At 45.7% G+C, this 19,522-nt stretch overlaps 1 protein-coding gene across 4 annotated transcripts in view; it reads left to right on the plus strand.

Annotated features, from left to right (window-relative positions):
- The first annotated feature begins 1,806 nt into the window (after nt 1-1,806).
- ACSL1 (acyl-CoA synthetase long chain family member 1) overlaps nt 1,807-19,522 on the plus strand; it is a 42,367-nt gene continuing 24,651 nt past the window's right edge. For 2 of the 4 annotated variants that reach the window (XM_077302255.1, XM_077302252.1), the window contains exons 1-4: nt 1,809-2,003; nt 12,592-12,826; nt 18,440-18,554; nt 19,002-19,066. In XM_077302255.1, coding sequence (XP_077158370.1) covers nt 12,608-12,826; nt 18,440-18,554; nt 19,002-19,066 — 399 coding nt within the window. In that variant the 5' untranslated portion in view covers nt 1,809-2,003; nt 12,592-12,607. Of the gene's footprint in view, nt 2,004-3,850; nt 4,982-11,457; nt 11,542-12,591; nt 12,827-18,439; nt 18,555-19,001; nt 19,067-19,522 lie in introns of those variants that run through there. The other 2 variants (XM_077302253.1, XM_077302254.1) reach the window with 2 other exon arrangements.

Consider the following 19,522-nt stretch of genomic DNA (forward strand, 5'->3'; position numbering starts at 1 on the left):
TCCCACAAGGGTGTTGTGTAGGTAAAATGGAGGAGGAGTCACACCACTTAGAACTCTGTGGAGGAAGTGTAAGATTTGAAAATGTATTTACTAATAACCTTTAATAATATGACCTGTCTGGCATTGATTGTTTTAGGGGATGTTTTTGATGGTGCTGCTCTAGGATTTTATTTTATTTTTTCATATCCATTTATATCTTAAGTTCCTTCTCATCCAGGGTTGTACGTTGGAATTCTTAAGAGGTCTCTCACCATAGTGCTGATTCAACCTGCAGTCCCTCCAGCCATAAAGGGACATCCAGACAATGTTGAGTATCTTTGCAGCAGAGCAGCTGGTTTTTCCTGTGCCTATAAAATAATCCCATTACAAATAATCACAGCTGCACAAAATGGTTGGAACAATACCCAATGACATCTGGCTGCACTCTTCCACAAGGAAAGAGACTCACATGGTTTTCCTATTGTCAAGATGGGCCCAAAATACGTTGCAGCAGCAACAAGGCACCCACGTGGCAGGTTTGCCTGTGCTTTCTCTGCCCTCTAAGTGGCCACCCCCACCCCCGCCAAAATGTGGGCTTTTTCTTGTTGCTGTTTTTAAACTGAGCATTGCTGCTGCAGCATTACATGCCCACAGAAATTCCAGCTTTCTGCCTTTTAAGAAGTGCATCTCTACCCTTTATTGTACAGAGGAATAAAAAGAAAGACATAACTCTGCAAGAGAAGGTGACACAAGGGTTACTTTTTAATACTTGAAAGCTGATAATTCAGAGAATTGATATAATAGAACATAATGTCAACTGCTATTTAAAAAGCCATACTCCTTGTGTGTGTGTGGGGGGGGGGAGGTGGCTGCTGCAGGTGATGGCTGCAGGAAGGACCACGCTAATGAGGGCAGGGCCAGGAAGATCTGGATCCCCCCCCCCCCCCCGTCCACATGGGCATCACTCCAGATTTCCTGCAACCGTTCTCAAAACACTGCAGGTAAGAACTCTGAGAAATATTGCAGGAATTACAAGGGAAAGCATCCAAGCACCGGGATTCTCCTGAGACGCATCCCGGGTGGATGGGGGGGGGGCTGTTTCCCAATAGCTTCCAAGAGGGGAAACAACCCGTGTGTAAGAAATCATACACCTCCACAGATGACTGGATGCTATCCTTGCCCTACCGCTGCCGTTCACGTCGAGTCCATCCAGGAAACGCCAGTTGTGTGAATGGCTGCAATAGCACAAGGCTGGCACACTATTCAGAGACATTTTAGACCGCCCTACAATACAGCTCAGGGCGGCTTACAACCTAGGTTCATAACGTATCCGTGCTCCAGGATGCACCCGTATAATATACTCCAGCATCGGACTCTGTAATCTCTCGAGTGCAGCCACAAAACCAAAAGCCTCACGCCGAGATAAGCATTGGACCACGCGGGATTCGTCGGGCTAGTCAGTCGGTAGCAGGAGGCAAGCGTAGAAGTCCAGCGGCACCGTAATAAGGACTAGCAACATTGGGGGCTCTTCCCGGAGCCTGGAAGAGTCCTTGGGGCGCTCGATCTAAGCGTCGCTGCCCTGCAAGGTGCCTCTGGAGGCGCTGGGAGTCCGCGAGAGCGCTTCTGAGGCCGTGCAGAGCGCCGTCCCGCCGCCCGCTCGAGAGCTCCCCCGGGGCGCCCTTGCGCGGCGCTGCTCTTTTGCCTTCCCCGCCTCTCCGATTGGCAGCGGGCGCCGAGGACAGCGCGCAGGCCCAGCGCCGGGCCGGGTCCTAGCGCCCTCCCTCTCCTCCCTCCCTCCCTCCCTCCCTCCCTCCCTCCCTCCCTCCCTCCTCCCAGTTGACAGGGAAGGCGGGCGCCACACGACGCAGACCCGCTCGGCTCCTGCTGCGGCTGCTCTCGCTGCCCCCCGCCCGACCGCCCCTTCTCCGGCTTTTTGCGGGCGGCTTAAATAGGAGCGGCCGGACGCTGCCGCTGCAGAGGGGCTTGGCTGCGGCGAGAAGGGCCTGGAGGCACGAGCAAAGCAGGTGGGTGGGTGGCGGCGGCTGCCTGGCTGCCCGTCTGGGGGGCGGCGGCGGCGGCGGCGCTGGCTCTGGCTCTGGCCCTCCTGCCCGCCGGCCGGCCGAGAGGCTGCGGGGGCTCTTTGCTCGGCCCTCCCTCCCTCCCTCCCTCCCTCCTTGCCGCCGCGGCGTGACAGCGGGGCAGATGGGCTCGGCGAGCCGCCTGGGCTGCCGGCGCGGGGGGAAGGAGGGCGGGAAGCCGAGGCCGGGGGAAGGAAGCCGGAGCCTTGTGGGGATGACGACTATTGTTGTGCTCACGCAGAGGCCTGCCGAGCGAGCTGCCTCTCCGCCCACCCTCCGGCTCCCCTGGCCGAGCGCTGCTGCAGTGAAGCGGCGGGCGCTTCTGGCCCGGCTGCCCGAGGATCCGGGTCTGGCTTGGGGAGGGGGGGGGCTGCGGGCGCCGCTCGCCTTTGGCCCTTGGCTGGGCGGGGTGGGGGGTGGGCGGGGGGCTCGAGCCACGCGAGGTTGGGCGCCACCGCCATTCCAGGGGCCCCTTCTTTTTCTGGAGGCAGGATCCCGGCGAAGGAAGCGGGAAGGCCGGTGGCGAGGAGAATTATGGGGAGACGCCTGGGCGATGGGCCCCCCGGAGGTCTGGGGATGGGCCCAGGGCAGTGAGGGAAGGCCGGCGCCTGCCGCTCTGGATGCGCCTGCAGCGCTGGGAGGCTTGGCTTGGCTTGGAAGGGAAGTGAAAACGGGGTTGACATGCTGGGTTTGTCGCGCAGGCTCGCCTGGGAGAGCATCTCTGTTCAGAGGGCGTCCTCAGCCTGCCCAGCGTATGTGGGACACCTGAAAGAGAGGTGGCATGCTCTGTGCCCATAGAAGGAGCACGGGGTTGCTGCCCACTCCTTGCTCCAGTCGATTTCGGGGGGGGGGTGTTCACTGCCCCCCTTTCCCAGCTAAGTGGGTTCTCCTCCTGCCTCCTGCCTGAAATGGAGGTGTGTGGAACTGTTAGAGGTATACAGCTACATTCAAATGAAGGGAGTTTTGACTCTTGAAAGTTCATACCCCGACAATCTTGTTGGAAACTAAGATGCTAGGGAATTTGGATCTAGCTGTTCTCCTGCAGGTCAACGCAGCCACCCTCTGGACCAAATGCAGATGCGATTGTGCCTGCAGAGGTGTTCAACTCTGTGACAATTCAGCTCTGGTTGCATGGAAGTGGGTTAGGAAATGTTTTTGTGTAGATATGCCTAATGGTGGAATTGTTTGGAGAAGGTGCCCTGTGGCGTTTTGAAGTGGGGCCCAAGAAGGCTTTGATCCTGTTGCCAAAGATGGGGCAAAATAGCTAAGCTAGTTAATTATTCTGCAGCTTCCAAGGTATGGAATTGCTTGTCTTCTCTCCCTCATCTTGCTCATGGGGGGGGGGGGCAAGGCTGTGAGGTTAGGCTATCTTTCAAGAGAAAGTTGTGCTGCCTTATTAAGGGCCACTGCATCCCATTTACAAGCGTAAAGGTAAAGGTATCCCCTGTGCAATTACTGTGTCATGTCTGACCCTTGGGGTGACGCCCTCTAGCGTTTTCATGGCAGACTCAATACCGGGTGGTTTGCCAGTGCCTTCCCCAGTCATTACCATTTTATCCCCCAGCAAGGAAGCTGGGTACTCATTTTACCAACCTCGGAAAGATGGAAGGCTGAGTCAACCTTGAGCCGGCTGCTGGGATTGAACTCCCAGCCTCATGGGCAGAGCTTCAGACTGCATGTCTGCTGCCTTACCATTCTGCGCCACATGAGGCTCAATTTACAAGCCTATTGCTGTTTAAAGGTTTGGTTTAGGTCTTGTTGAACATGACCGTCCATTGTTTCTTCAGTACAACTCTGTTCATCTCTCCCCTCGTTCCCCCATGGAGCTTTTACCGGTTTGCCTCTTGGTGTAGGGAGGAGTAGAGAGGGCAAACTGAGGGTAGCCTGGAGCCCATTGTCAATGGTGCCATTGCCCTTGTGTTTAACACTGCAAACTGTTCTGAAATTAGTGGTAATAGAGTGGATCAGTGAAGCTCTGAAAACAGGCTAATGGCTGTTCCAGGTAAATTCTTGTGCGCCTAAAAATACTGCAGAGGCAGAGACTTTGGCAGTAAGGTGGGATAATCTAGTGCAGGGGTGAGCAAACTGTGGCCCTCCAGATGTCCATGGACTACAATTCCCATGAGCTGCTGCCAGCATGGACAACTGGAGGGCTACAGTTTGCCCGCCCCTGATCTAGTGGAACTCTCTCAAATGTTACGTTGAAGTGGTGCTTTGCTAGCCCCTTTTGGAAATGTGGTTCTGGAGTGAGAATGGCTCTTACAAGAGTATTTCTGCGGGTCCAGTGTTTCCTTGCTTGAGACGTTGAAGTAAAACCTTTGGTGGAATTCTACAGCTTTAATCTTGGTTAGAAATTTTTCTGATCAACACATACTCCTTACCAGGAGGAATTATTTGAAGAACTACCACAGGGTTGAATGATTTTTTTTTTTGAGACAACTGTGTAGTCCAAAGGCCAATGGAGCAACTTACTACCATCACCCAAATGATCCTGTCCTCAGGACAGGGTGAAGTTCAAAGTCACCCTGTAGTTAATAGTTGAAAGGGATCTGAAAATGGCTTAGGTCAACTCCTGACGTTTTGCTTTTAAAGCAGGTTAGGTACTCGACTGTATCCACCACCAAACTACAGATGAATTACGGACTTATTCAGTAGGACTGCCTTGAAACAAAATGCTCCACAAGCGGCTTCTCTGGTCCACCATGAGTCTCAATGAGAAAGGCAGACTGTGAAATAAATGTGCTGCTTGACTGTATCATACAAGGCTGCTGTTAATGGCTTGATTTTTTGGGTGATGCCCTGTATAGACTTCCTGTGTGCCCATGGGGATAAGACTTGACGATGCACCATTAATCAACGCTACATTGATTCTCCTTACAACCTCCAGAATTATTTGAACAACAAGAGTACCATCAGGCAGAGAGGTTTGTCACCACTGATAGTACTCATTACTATGATGTGAGCTTCACCATGCCAATTTCTCAAAGTTATGCCCTAACTGGCTTAAAGTCATATTTGTCCATTTCTAATAAGGGGCTGCTCAGATGTTGGCTTTAGAATATAATTTAATTCTTAATTCTTTGGAATTTGGAAGTAAAGTGGTGCCAAGGACCGATTGTTCAAACATTAGAAGCAACACTTGAGATTTTGTTTGACCATGAAGGTTATTAGGAATAAAGTCAAGCTCATCTCTTCCTTTTGCCTTGAAGAGAGGTTCAGTGCATTCTCCAGGTCTTGTGTTCAAGAAGAAAAAGCTTGTCACAAAGAACTGGTCACAAGTGGGACTAAGGAGAAAGTCTGTGGGGCCGCTGAAGGCGTCTCTGCATATGGGTTTAGTTCTGTTGATCAACTAACCCTTAGGGATGCTTGTTTATCAAGAGTTCCAAAGCACTGATACCTTAAAGCAAACCTTCTGAACAGTCTGAAGGGTGATTCTTGTAATACCTTCATTGGCAAAGGAATAAGTATGACACATGTCTTGCACAATGTGAAACCTCATGGAACCTCACCCAATCAGTTTCCTTCCTTTGTGGAGTGGGGATTCCAACATGGGTTTCCCAGAATCTACTCCAACATCCATGAACTCAGCTGACCAAACTAAAAGTGAAATTCAAAATGAAAGGGCCAAATCATTGATGACTGCCCATTTGAAGCCATCTAGTCCTGCTTCTCTTCCAGCTGTTCAAACTGAGGAACTGAAAAGTTCATTCTCCATTGCATAACTACTGGGTTAAATTGACTGCCACTCTGATTCATGTATCTCTGTTAGTGTTTCTAAATGAGATTCCTGCCCTACAACATGAATGGTGCTTTCCCAGCATAGTGTGAAATTAGATCTTTGATGTACCTTCTGCATGAGTATTGGGGGGGGGAGCAGGCAGGGGGGGTGGTGATGGAAATCTCCTTGTTTAAGCAAATACTTCCTTAATAGCAGCTTAACTGTTGGTCTGGGCTATGAGTCATGTTTGTTGCTTGGCTTTATTTATAAAATCTCTTGAACACGTGGCAACATCGGTTTAGTGAAAAGAAAATGCTTATAATCATAGCTGTATTTTTCACTTTGAACAAGTATTTTGCCCCCAAGTAGGGAGGCTGTGAATGTAATCTGGCAGCCTCTAAACGAATGTAGCCTCTGTGGGGGTAGAACTGACCTCTCTGTATATCTGATCTTTCTACAGTTTGAGGAAATATCTGATTTTCCTCAATAACTCTTTGTGTGTGTTTTTTTTCTCAATTAAACTGCAGAGGTAGAGGGGACTGCAGCTATTGGCTGCTCGCTTCTGGCGCTACAAGGAAGAAGTTGACAGTCGCCCTCGAACGATGTCTGTCTATTGGCAGACAATAGGAGAGCATTCTGCCCTGTGTAAATAGATTACTGTGTTTGGTAAGGGAGGGGGAGGAGCTAGGAATGGCAGCGTTGGGCTCGCTTGGCAGTCTGCCACAAAGCTGAGTTCAGCTGGAAAGATCATACCTTGGCTGATCAAGTATTTTTACTTATGCATGGGTAAAGAGGCCTTTTTGCTAGTTTGGGGAGAAGCTTAACATTTTATTTTATTAACTAAGCAGGGTATAAGAGAAGACCAAAAAATTGCGTGTACAGCTCCCTCAACAAAGAGATTTTTCTAAAACGATGACCTCATTAAGTCCCCAAAATGGGAGATCTAAGATTGTGAATCTGATTAAAGAGGCAGTGTGCTAGCCCTGTCCAGCGCTTAAGTATTTGCTGCCAAGCTGAGGCTATTTGGGTTATTAACGTTGATTAGTGTGCTTTGGCACTTCATTTTCGCAGGTTTATTTCACCAGGTCTCAGATGTGCAAACAGAGCTTAAAGCTTTGCTAGAAAAAAAAGGTGGATTACACTCTTGTATGGAAAATATATTGACTTAAATCCCCAGGGTAGAGGAACCAACAGAATTAGCTATTTGGGCTTTAAAAGAAGACATGTCTTCACGCAGCCTTTCAGTTTGGCCTTGGAATGGTTGGTGGCTGCGAATTCTGTCAGGAAGATCTGCCTTAGCCATGGCAAATGAAGGTCTGTGTTTCTGACTGAAATGACAGTTCAATATTGTTGGCAGTACATAACTCTTGAAAGGCCTCAAAATTCATTAAAAGCTTTCCAGTGATTCCATTGTATCTTCAACTATAGTAATGCCTTTTTGTAGAACAAGGCTTTTTGGTGAATTGGCCTTTTAGCTTAGTTCCCAGCAGGCAAGGCCCTGAAGGGCCACTACAGGTCTTGAACAGGCTAAACCAAGTGCTGACCATGCTTCATGGGCCATTTCATGTGGACTGGGGTCTTGACAGCCATTTTATCAGCTGTGGACTCTACCCAGAGTCAGTATGGCAATGGTGTCGGATTAGGATCAGGGAAATCCAGGTTCAAACCTTCTGCCATGGAAGCTCTCTGGATGATCTTGGGGCAGGCATACCCCCTCCGCTGACTTCACAGGGTTATTGTGAGGGCAAAATGGAAAACAGGATGATGGAAGTTGCTGAACTGGAGGAGAAATGAACAATTTAAAATGCTTCTCTCTGTTGGGGAGAGGGGTGGGGGATAAGTGAAGTAGGCAGGATGGCACAGAAAGGGGCTGGGCCGTCAGTCATTTGTCATGCCCCTCCAACCAGCACTCAGGGTTGGTGTGAAATCTGTCACTGTGTGACAGTGAAAAAGGAAGGTGTTGAGTTAGAAAGATGTTAATGCTGTCATAAATCTCCTGAATGTGAATTCTCTTGTGTAATTGACTAGAACAGAATTAGCAGCAGGGATGAAGAGTCTTGAACTCCTTGGGACGGTTGTGTGTGTCAAATCACGTTGAAGCAAAGCAGAGGAAATAAATAATGATGGCTGATCACCCATGTACTCATTTGCCCCCAGCCCCAATACATTTCTTTTTCTGGCTACAGGCCTGAAATTGACCATCCCATTCTGTTCCTGGTCCTAGTTCTAAAGGGGATGTAACTTAAAGCAGTGGTCCCCAACCTTTTTGTCACTGGGAACCGGTCAATGCTTGACAATTTTACTGAGGCCCGGGGGGGGGGGGAGTAGTCTTTTTCTGAGGGACGTCGCCACCACCTGGGCCCCTGCTCCACTTGCTTTCCCACTGGCACCCCTGACTTCCCACCTCCCGCTGGGGGCCGCTGCCATCAGCAGCTGCACAGTGCCACACTGAGGGGTAGCCCCAGCCATGGCGGCCACTGGACAGCACCAAAGGTGAGCCGGCGGCAGAGTGGGAAGGCAGCCCCAAAGGCAGCAACTGGGGAGGAGGACGAGGAGGAGCCGTGGCACGGTACCAACTGATCCACGGACCAGGACTAGTCCCCGTACCGGGGGTTGAGGACCACTGGCTTAAAGTAACAGTTCTTTCTCTTAAGATAAATTGGAGAGTATTCCTCACATATTCTTAGGTTCCATCTTACTGCATGTTTTGTTAATGGTTATGGCTGAGCTGAAGCTGTTAAGCTATCTGTAGCTATATAGCATAATGGACAGTGAAGCCTTGACCCTTCTTTCCTTGCCATGTTTAACATCCTCAGTCAAATAACATAAACATACCACTCTGCAAGGAAACTATTGTCAGCATGCTACTGTACAACTGCTAAGTAGGTCAGCCGTAGTTGACTTCCAATCCAAAGTTTCACTTTGCTCAATCACATTATGTTAAAATGAGTCCTTTTCTGGGCGGGGAGGGGGGAACGGGGGACTGACACCCAAACAAATAGCATCACTTTGTTCTGGAACAGAGAGGATAATAAAGGCAAAATAGGGAGGGGCTGATATGTAGCACACAGAGTTGGGAGCGGAGTTATGAAAGGGAAAGATAATGAGGACATAGATAATAGATCAAGACGCTTTAGTAGGAGGCTTTCAAAAGACTGCCATGTATCTAGAATATTGAAGAGCTGGGTAAATGGGTGTGGGGAGAAAAGATAAGATCGGGACCGTGTGGTATAGTGGTTAAGACTGGTGGACCTTGGACCAGACACCGTTCTCTGGGAACTCTCTCAGTCCCCTCCCCCTCCCAGCTTCACAAGGTGCCTGTTGTGGGGAAAAGGGAAAAATTTGTAAGCTACTTTGAGACTCCTTAGGCTAGAGAAAAGCAGGGTATAAAACCCTAATCTTTTTATCATAAAAGATAATGAAGCTTGGCATTAATACAAGTTGTTGGAGCACAGGAAACACAAAATCTTTGCTACCATTCTTCACAAATATAAGGTAAGCCAGAAAGATCCCTGTATTACATGTGGAAGCATGAGGCACTGAGACAGTTGTTTGGCTTTGCCCCTTAATATGGCTAACTTTGAATTGCCACTAGCAGATCTCTCAGCACTAGATTACACAAGTGCTGGCAAGTTTCTTCCAAAGCTTCTGAGTTATTTTGCAGATTGTATTCTAACAATTCATGTTACACTCCTCAGAACGAAGGGGTGAGGGTGGCAACATTTTTACTGAGGAGGTGAGATAGCACATGACTGGTTCAGTTTCTAAGGAAACCCTTTGGGTGTTCTACCTTAGGGTTATACAGTTCTACCAGCTGGGTACTGCACAACATGGCCCTAATGTAGGAGTTTTGCAGCTGTTTTAGAGAGCCATGATCCTCTGAAGCTCATCACGTTTTGCTCGATAAGAGAATCAGTCAAGAATGCTGCTTGCGCTTTTGTCTGGCATGGTGGCAGCAGGAGACTGCTGGCTGTATTGTAAGCTGCACACATGCTGGGCTTGTGTTGATGCTGGTGAATTTCATGTGGTCTGAGATGCATTGTGGAATCCTGTAACAGGCAGAGGTTTGTCCACATTCAAACAGATGTAGAGGTTTCTGGAAAATAGAAGGACTGCAAACTGCTGGTTTAAAGTGTTGTTTGTGCCTCCATAAAATGTGCATAAACACATCACTGATGGCCTGCAACAGTAGTGGTGAAATCCTAAACACATTTATTCAAAGTGGGTTATTTCAAGGATTATTTGTACAAACTGGGTTATTTCCAAGTAAGTTTGTATATGATGTAGTTTAAGAATAGCAGTTAAGCTCAGCGCATGCCCCAATACTGTCTCACCTACACAAATGGCTGTCCAGATATGCAGAATTGATGTGCAAAATGAGTTATTCCTGTTTACTTGAGAGAAGGCTTGTAAGTGAGGTACATCCTAAAATGGAGACTAGGAATCTTGCAAACATGAGTGGATTTGTTTAAATCCAAAGGGAAAATAAGCACATTATGAAGTAAAATTTTTTTCTACATTTCTGGTATCATCATGTACTGTAATAAAAGATCTTGCTGATAGAATGTTGAGAAAATGCTTAAACTATTTGTGTCAAACATAGGAGAATGGTTTCTGCATGGCAAGGGAGGGGCAAGTGATTTCTGTCTAATGGAATACTAGAACAGCAATCTTCTTGAACAGCTTATTTGTAGCCTTACTTTTATTCACTGAATAAAGCTCCAAGCATCCTCTTACCAAACACGGCAAAGACAAATTTGTTCTACCATGTAAAGGCCTATGAAGAAAATACTGTGCCGGAACACAGATTTCAGGTAGCAATCTGCTGGAGCTTGAACTGTAAAGTTCAAAAGAGCAAATGGGCATATGCCAAAGGATCTCGGGTATACTTCCCTGGCCTTTGTCTTGTTCAGGTTTGGGTACACAACTGATCTTTGCATTTTGTGGTTACTGGAGGGCAGCTATAGCCAATGCAATCTCCATCTCAAAATGTAGCTTTCAAGCAGTTAAATTTCTGGAGTCCTTTAAGCCTTCCACAAGTCCTGTACTACTCATATTGTTGCCTTGTTTGAGTAGCTGTTGCCCAGCTGGGAATTTCCTGCATTCTGCAGGGGGTTGGACCCTGGAGGTCCCATCCAACTCTGTGATTCTATGAATGAGCCCCCTGCCAGGAAAGCTTGCTGGGCAACCTTGGGCTACTCTCATTCTCAGCCGAACCTACTTCACAGAGCTGTTGGGAGGATAAAATGGTGAGAATGATGTAAGCACATTGAGGAGAAAGGTGGAGTATTTATAAATACAAGAAGTATTTACAACAAGGATATTCTAAGCACCTAAAAGCTTGGCTTAAAATGGATGTATGTCTCTTCACTCTCAGGTTCTGGACATCTCTTTTCCCCCTGCTCCAACGCCCCCCCCCTCCGGAGCCAGCATAATGTAGTAAAGAACAGTAGACTCTAATCTGGACAACCAGCCTACTCCTCCACATGCAGCCAGCTAGATGACTTTGGTCTCATCACAATTCTTTTAGAGCTGTTCATGCAGAGCAGTTCTCTTAGAGCTTTCTCAGCCCCACCTATCTTGCAGGGTGTTTGTTGTGGGCAGGGGAAGGGAAAGGTGTTTTGGGACTCCTTTGTGTAGTGGAAAGCAGGGTATTTTAAAAAGCTCTTCTTGTATCTTCAGGGTCTTGTTCAGAAACTGCACAAGCTTCTGCAGACAACTGGAGAAAAGTGGCGTATAAGAACCAACTCTTCTTCTCTGAAAAGGGTGGGTTTTTTTGGTCGGCTGTGTTCAGGAGTATGAGGTGATGGGCAATTAATGAATGTCACTGCCAGTTGTGGGTTTCTGAGACAGACATTGTTTCCTCTGCCTGCCATCCTCTGGGCAGTGGGGTGATCCCAGGCTGTGTTCCCATTGGCCCTCCTTCTCTCAAGGCTAAGTATGGACTTTGTCTGCTAGTTACCTTTGGCCTAGTGGGCAGGAACCATAACGCTGTGGCATGTGATTAATGTCCTAAGAGACCTTGGCTGTGGAAGAAAGCGTCAGCTGAACAGAAGCAGCAGCAGGAAGCTTTAAAAAGAGAGAGAGAGTTTTGCGGCTTGCCAATGTTTATGTCTGTCAGAAATGTAAAGGTATTGGTGGGAATGTAGACACTCTTCAGTGTTCTCCTATAGTATGTTATGGCATATAAAACCCAGTTTGGGCTAAAACTCTGTGGGAAGCAGGTTAGGTATGCTTTGAAAATTGCTTTACGGGAGAGACAGAGTAACTTACTTATATTACGTGTTCCTGGGAGAGGAGAGCAGCGTTGTGTGCACACCCCTCCTGACCTGGGTGTTCAGACGGCTTCACAAAGAGGCTGAAAACACATTGTCAGACTGAGGCAGTACTTTACCCCAAGGACCTGTGGTGGCAGCAGTTGCCTGACCAAAAGAGAGAAACCTGACACTTCTTCCAGAAACACAAGCTATTAGCCATGGCAGAATTCTTCTTGGCAGTGATTATGTGAATGGAAAAGATGAACATTTTGTGAGGTGATTAAGTATAGGGTTAATATCAAATTTAGACATAAACTGAAATTCAAAGACATGAATAACTATAAAGTCATAATAACAGTAATAAAACTAATTTAATGTGGCCTGAATTGAGACCTTTGGTCTAATGAGTCGACCATTAAAGCAAAGGGTAATTATTAACTGTATTATTTGTTTCCCGCTTGCTATAGCCTTTTAAAAACATGCTGTCCTTTTCAAAGGAAGTTTACCATACCAAATTGGATGCTCAACTCTCTCTCTCTCTCTCTTTTTATATTAACAGATTTCCACTGTTTCCAATGTTGCAAGAGACCGCAATGCAAGCTCATGAACTGTTCAGGCATCTTCGAATGCCAGAACTTGGTGATGTCAGGCAGTATATGCGCACCCTTCCAACAAACACGCTGATGGGATTTGGTGCTTTCGCGGCACTTACAACTTATTGGTATGCCACCAGACCTAAAGCTCTGAAACCACCCTGTGACTTAGCCATGCAGTCCGTGGAAGTGGAAGCAGAGGTAAGCAGTCCTGTTTTTAAATGCCTGCGTTTAGGCTGGGATAACTGAATTGTACATAAAGTACAATTCATGGCTTCATGGCTTGGCTCTTTAATTTAAAAAGTTGCAAACAGCCATGCTGGTCTATGCAAAATCTAGGACAAGATCCATACAATGCAATTTTACTAGCACCAAACTACGTGCAAGCTTTTGTGCTTACTAGAGTTCCGCATCAAGTTGGATATTGCAAAGTTTAAAAGATAAGAGGGTGAGGTTAGCGCTCTGGAACCAGTGTAACCCATGACTTTTAATTGGTTAGTGTCCCTGGGCTGGAAACACAACTGCACACAATGGATCATGTTTTTCATCTGTGTGCATGCAGTGTTTTTCTTTGGCAAGACCTTCTGGTACCCAAGGATTATTAGGTGTGGATGGGAATAATAGGGCTCAGTGCAAAATAGAGAAGCCAGTGCCAGAAGAAACTTGCCGCAGGCCATCCCTTGATTTGTCAGGTGTCAAAGGCTGCCTACACCTAAACCAGGAGCTCTGCAACTGGGTGAGAAACATGTTTTGAAGAAAAGTGCATTCAGGTGATAAATAACAAAGGTTATAGAGAGTTATTTTTGCTTCCTATGTGGTAAGTCTACACGAATCTCTTGTCTAGTCACAAATTGTACAGTGTGATCACAGCTTGCCATATTAGACCTACTTTTTCCAAGGAATGCTGCGTCCCAGAGGGCTGCAGAATACAACCCTGTTCACCCTGCTTCACTACCTGGACTGGATGCAGCCTGAGCCTCTGATGCAGGCTGTACTTTGGAAGCACCTAGTTTCAGTGTGTAACTAGAGATACAGGAAAACAATTTACAGCCCCATTTGCACCAAGAAGTGATAAGGCAGTGGAAGTCACCACCTTCCATCTATTCACGTGCATGCACTGCACACCTGTCCCCAAGAGAGGTAGTGAGGTCCTGAGGCACTTCACATTTTGTCAGTTAAGTGTGGGGTTTTAAGATTGTTGTTACCCGCCATGAGCCCATGTAGGGAGTGGCGGGAAAGAAATTAAATAATTATAATTATAATTATTATAATTATTATAATTATTTTATTAATAATAATAAAAAGGGTAGTTTAGTAATATCCTCACACTGCAGACAGGAGCTGATAACAGAAAGTGGGTCACCTAGAGGCTGTCAAAAAATTCATGGGATGGACAAGATTAGAACTCGGATTAGATTTGAATGGGAATTTCCCCAGCTCCTGTTCTTGGCTGCTATTCCAGCTCTTTATAAATGAAATTGGGCAAGTTACTGGAATACTATGATATAGTGTGACTGAATTCAGTTGCAAGAACACAGGGGAAAAATTGTTCCAGCACTTGTGCAACTGTCAGGCTCTGTTAATGGTACATGCAAATGATTGATGAAGGCCCGATGCTCTGAATGGGGGTGGGGTGAGGAGTCTGCCAGTTGAGTGCTGCTGGCTGGAGTGAATTCCTGGGTTTATGTCAGCTGCATCCCATCCCAGCCAGCCATGTACAAGTTACCAGCCACTTAGTTCGGTTAACTGCTGAAGTCAAGGTATTTCCAAACCTCAGTTATCCAGCAGCTATGGAAATAACATCAAGATTGCTGAAAAAACACCACACAGAATTTGTGAATATCATGATCCCAGTTGCAAAACTATTAGCTTATTTCCAAATAACAATTTCATGGAGAGATTTCTCTACAGTTGCTTCTTGTCTGCTAAAAACTGTGTCTAGCACATGGGGCTCCATCTTTTACTTTTAGTACGGTAATTTGAAGGAATTTCAGCAAGAATATTTCTCTTGCCCAATGCAGAGACAGATTTAAGAACGGGCTCCCCTTCCCTCCAGGTTTAAGATTAAGTATTAATCAGCTGAGCCATGTTACATCTACCATCTTCGGCCACATATATCAGCTGTCGCCAACTGCTAGAAATGTTGGAGGGGAAAATCTTTTATACATTTGTACCACCATTTTATTATTGTTATAAATATTGTTAGTTTCTTAGGAGACATTTTAACTAAGGGTGTTTTATTATTGGGATATAGTTTTTATAATATGTTCATGAACCACCACAAGCGGGCAAGTGCTGAGAGCTGCGGTATAGAAATATAATTAATATAAATAATAAATAAATCAATTCCCAATGTATTTTAATTCACATTCATACAGACATTACTTTAAACAAGACATGCTGGTTTGCATTTAACTATATCCGTCATACTTAAAATTCTGATTAGGCGGCTGCCTTATATCCCATGCAAAAAATCCTTTTGTAAGAGGCACGTGTTTTTGCTTGGTGCTCCTTTCACATGCAGAAATCACTTGCTTGAATATCAAGGCCAAAATCTTGCCTCAAAGAGCTAGAAGTTGTTTCTCTATCAAAAGAGAACCAACCAACTGGACCAACTCTATCTTGGTTCAGTTATGAGAGTCAGGATTTTAGAATTTAACAAACTGGCAGAACCCATACAGGGTGCCCTGGTGAAATACAGGATGCTACTGCCTGGATCTTAATGCTGGCTATAACTTGTTGTACAGTCTGCAAAAACTTGGTTTCTAAGACCTACCTGGCTATATTTATAGTCGATCAAAGGAAGCACATTTCTATTCTCCACACAGGATCTAAATCACAGGATCTAAAGAACTAGTAAGAACTTGGTTCTTAAACTTGTGGGGCCCACAATCCAGATCTACACTGTAGTATGTAGGGAGAAGGTATTCCAGCATAATAGAAAATAGAGTAGCGAATAGAAAACCCCTCCAAACCCTCACAGGTACTAATTTTAAAGGAGGCTGTTTTTATTAATATTATTGATTAATATTTACATGTTTTATTAGACAGTTGGTTTAAACTTTGTCCTTAACTGTCCCGAGCCTATTTGGAAAAGGTGGTATAGATATAAAATATCTATTAAGGGGATTCTGCCTTCCCTCCTCAGGTCCTTTGTTCAAATCAGTATAGTTCTGAGGAGATATAGTTTGTCCTGTTGGTGGCTGCACATGTGCTGATGAGTTATGCATGTAGCTGCCTGTGGGGCAAATAAGGCCACCCCCTGTCTGTTTGGGAACAGAAAAGCAGGATAGGAAGAAGATAGAGGCCCTTTCTTCCTACGGCTCCAATCCAAATTGGGGCCCTGCTCAGCTGAAATAGTAGGGAACTTTCAGCTGACTGAAAGTCCCCGTGGAGGGTCAAGAGTGAAACATGTTTTGCAGGCCCTGCTGGAGATAGCACAGTTCCGCAGGGCCTGCAAAATAGAGCTCTTCCACCAAGCTTTTTTGGAAGATCGTATTTTTTTAAAGTTCTGTTGTTTAACAACTCCCTCCAAAGAGAAAACAAGTAGAACAATCAGAGTTGGTGGAATCGGCTGCCTAAGGAGCCCACCCTCATTGAGAGTCTTCAAGGAGTGGCTGGACAGATACTTATCCTGGGCACTTTAGGCTGATCCTGCATTGAGTAGGGGGTTGGACTAGATGGCCTGGATGGCTTTTCCAACTCAATGATTCCATGATTTTTATCACTTACTATGCTGTGCTTAAAGTTCTGTTTCCATGGAATCTTTAATGTAAAGGGCTGTACCACCTCATTCTCCTGCACTTGGGAATCAAGGTATTGTAGGGAGTGGCTCTCAAGATTATATGTTTATTGGAAAACTCAAGTTTGCTTCTGGCTTTACTTCTGAACCTACTACTCGATGGAAAGGTGGAGCTGCACTCAGGAAGTTCTTTGTTCTTAAAGAAGGTGGTTCAGCCGATCATCACTTCTATCTGGCACCTTGAAAGGCATTCTTGTCTGGGTGATTTGTTGGAAGCTCAGAGAGGGAAATGATGCAAACGAAGTGAGGAATATGGAGTAGCTGATTGCACCAGCAGTGTTTTCCTTTGCTGTATTGTCCCCACTAAGCGCCTTTGTGCTATGCCTTCATCGCTTGGAAATTTTTGTTTGTACAATATTGTCTGGACACTGTTGGTGTCTGTTTACAGTGGGTCTTTAAGGAAGCTTTAGGCAACGAGAATGTATCTGGAGTAGTTGAACTGGTTCTTGTACTTAGATATTAGACTTAACACCCAAATAATGCCTTTACTTATGCTTCCCAACAAAAGTAAAGGTATTAAGTCTAATATCCAAGTACAAGAACCGGTTCAACTACTACCAGATACATTCTCGTTGCCTAAAGCTTCCTTAAAGACCTCCCTCCCAACAAAAGTGCATCTAGTCAAGGCTATGGTATTCCCAGTTGCAATATATGGCTGAAAGTTGGACCATAAGGAAGGCCAAGCGTCAAAGAATTGAGGCTTTTGAACTCTGGTGCTGGAGATGACTCTTGTGAGTCCCTTGGACTGCAAGGCGAACAAACCGGTCAGTCCTAGAGGAGATCAGCCCTGACTGCTCCTTAGAAGGCCAGATCCTGAACATGAAACTCAAATACTTTGGCCACCTCATGAGAAGGAAGGACTCCCTGGAGAAGAGCCTAATGCTGGGAGTGATTGAGGGCAAAAGAAGAAGGGGACGACAGAGAATGAGGTGGCTGGATGGAGTTACTGAAGCAGTCGGTGCAAATTTAAATGGACTCCGGGGAATGGTAGAGGACAGGAAGGCCTGGAGGATCATTGCCCATGGGGTCGCGATGGGTTGGGCACCTAACAACAACAACAACAACAACAATACCTTTACTGCGTGAACAGGTCACAGATACACCCAAAGGGAGCTTCTGGCTCTTTGGCGTCTCGAGTAATGGTGGTGGTGTGCATTTAGCCCTTTTAAAAAAATATTCTTTGCAAACATGGCAAATATAAGCCTGTGACTTTTCCTTTCTGGTATGAGAGAAGATGACTTTGAGCAACCACAAAGAGCCGGGGCAAATGTTGAAGTGGTCACTTGGCTAGTAGAAATGCTGCCTATGAAGGGGAAAACTTTAATTGTGGTCTAATGATATGCAAACCCAACATGAGACAAATTGAGTCGATAAAGGCAGCCATGGCCTTCGGTTTGCAAGGCTGTTAATTTTAGGCCATTCTGGAAGTCCTTAATTTGTAGAGTCACCAGTTGCTGGAAGATATTTGACAGCACTTAAGACACGCATACTGTGATATGAATGTGCTTTAGGATTGTTTTAGTTATGACTCTTTCAAATCATTCAGCTATAAAGCTGAACACTTTATAAGCATTTATTTGATCGTTGTGTGACCAAAATATAAAGTTGCCAGTTTTTCCATTATGGCGTTAGCAGTAGCTAGGAAAGTAACGGTTTGCACTGATTGATTAAACAGTCAAGTCTGTAGTGATTAATCTTAGTTTAATGCAACAGCCAGAATATTAACATACATTACATTGAGGAATGACTCTGTGCATTACACAGAGTCTGATATTCTTTTGTTTGTACACGTACCTCTACCAAAGGTAGCTTAGCTGATATTGAACATGGTCATGTAGACATTTCGTTCACAGAGCAGTGTTGCCAGAAAGAGGGCAGAAAGTGTTAACCATGTCCTTGGGAAACTGTTGCACCAGTCTAATTGCCCAGCTACTGTAAAATGACTGACATCAAAAGGAATGGTACAGAAATTCTCTCTGGGGAGTGGTAAATATGTAACCCTTTTTTGACAGGATAGTGAACATGCCCGGAGATCCTCATTACTTGATAGTGATGAACCAATGATATGCTATTATGATGATGTGAGAACGGCCTATGATATTTTCCAAAGGGGGCTACATGTGTCAAGTGAGTACTGCTGCTTTGGGGGGTGGGGAACGGGGGGCAAATCAGGCCCTTGCATGGAACAGGATAATCGTTGTTGGCTTTAATAAGGCAGGAGTAGACAGAATTCTGGTATTTAAAACAAAGAACCACCCCCCCTCTTGTATGGAAAAGCATGTACTTGCTACTTCAAATGCAAATCCATTAAGATTTTGGAACTTAGGGGGGGATGGACCTATAGATTAATAGGAGGAATTGGATCTGCTCTTGTCTTCCTTCTGCATTGCCTTTGATAATTGGGAGTATTTACTTGGAATCCTTGGGAACAGAGAAGAATGGGGAGGAATATAACCTTGCTTTTCACATATGAAACTGAAGTATCAAGTCTCTGAAATTAAAACACTTGATGATGAGGCAGAATCCCTTCCATATCTCCCGCCCCCTAAAATTATTTAACCTTTGCACTTTTAGACAATGGTCCCTGTCTGGGTGTAAGAAAACCAAATCAGCCATATGAATGGATCTCATACAAGGAGGTAAGTGACTACAAAATTTTGACATCTACTTATTTACGCTTGTTTTCCCCTAATGGCTGTAGCTGTTAGCTTTCCTTCCCTACTAATATTGCTTGAATAACCTCTGTCAAGTGCACAATAAAATCAGTGTCCAGTAGCACCCTTAAGACCAACAAAGATTTATTCAGGGCTCACGCCTTGAATAAATCTTTGTTGAGCTTAAAGGTGCTACTGGACTCTGATTTTATTGTGCTACTTCAGATCAACACGGCTACCCATTTGAATCTATGTCAAGTGCAGGTGTTACTGTGCACGGCTGTAAGATGTTGGTGCTTGGGACTGAAAGTTGATGTTAGCTTGCTATTAAGCATCCTTTGCATTCAGGATCCTTGTACTGCATAGCTTACCTAATAGCTCAGGGTCCAGTTGGCATCTTCAGGATACATTGTAAAAAGCCAAAACTTGCTCCTCTGTGTC

The sequence above is a fragment of the Paroedura picta genome, chromosome 10, assembly GCF_049243985.1.
Source record: "Paroedura picta isolate Pp20150507F chromosome 10, Ppicta_v3.0, whole genome shotgun sequence".
Classification (NCBI taxonomy): domain Eukaryota; kingdom Metazoa; phylum Chordata; class Lepidosauria; order Squamata; family Gekkonidae; genus Paroedura; species Paroedura picta.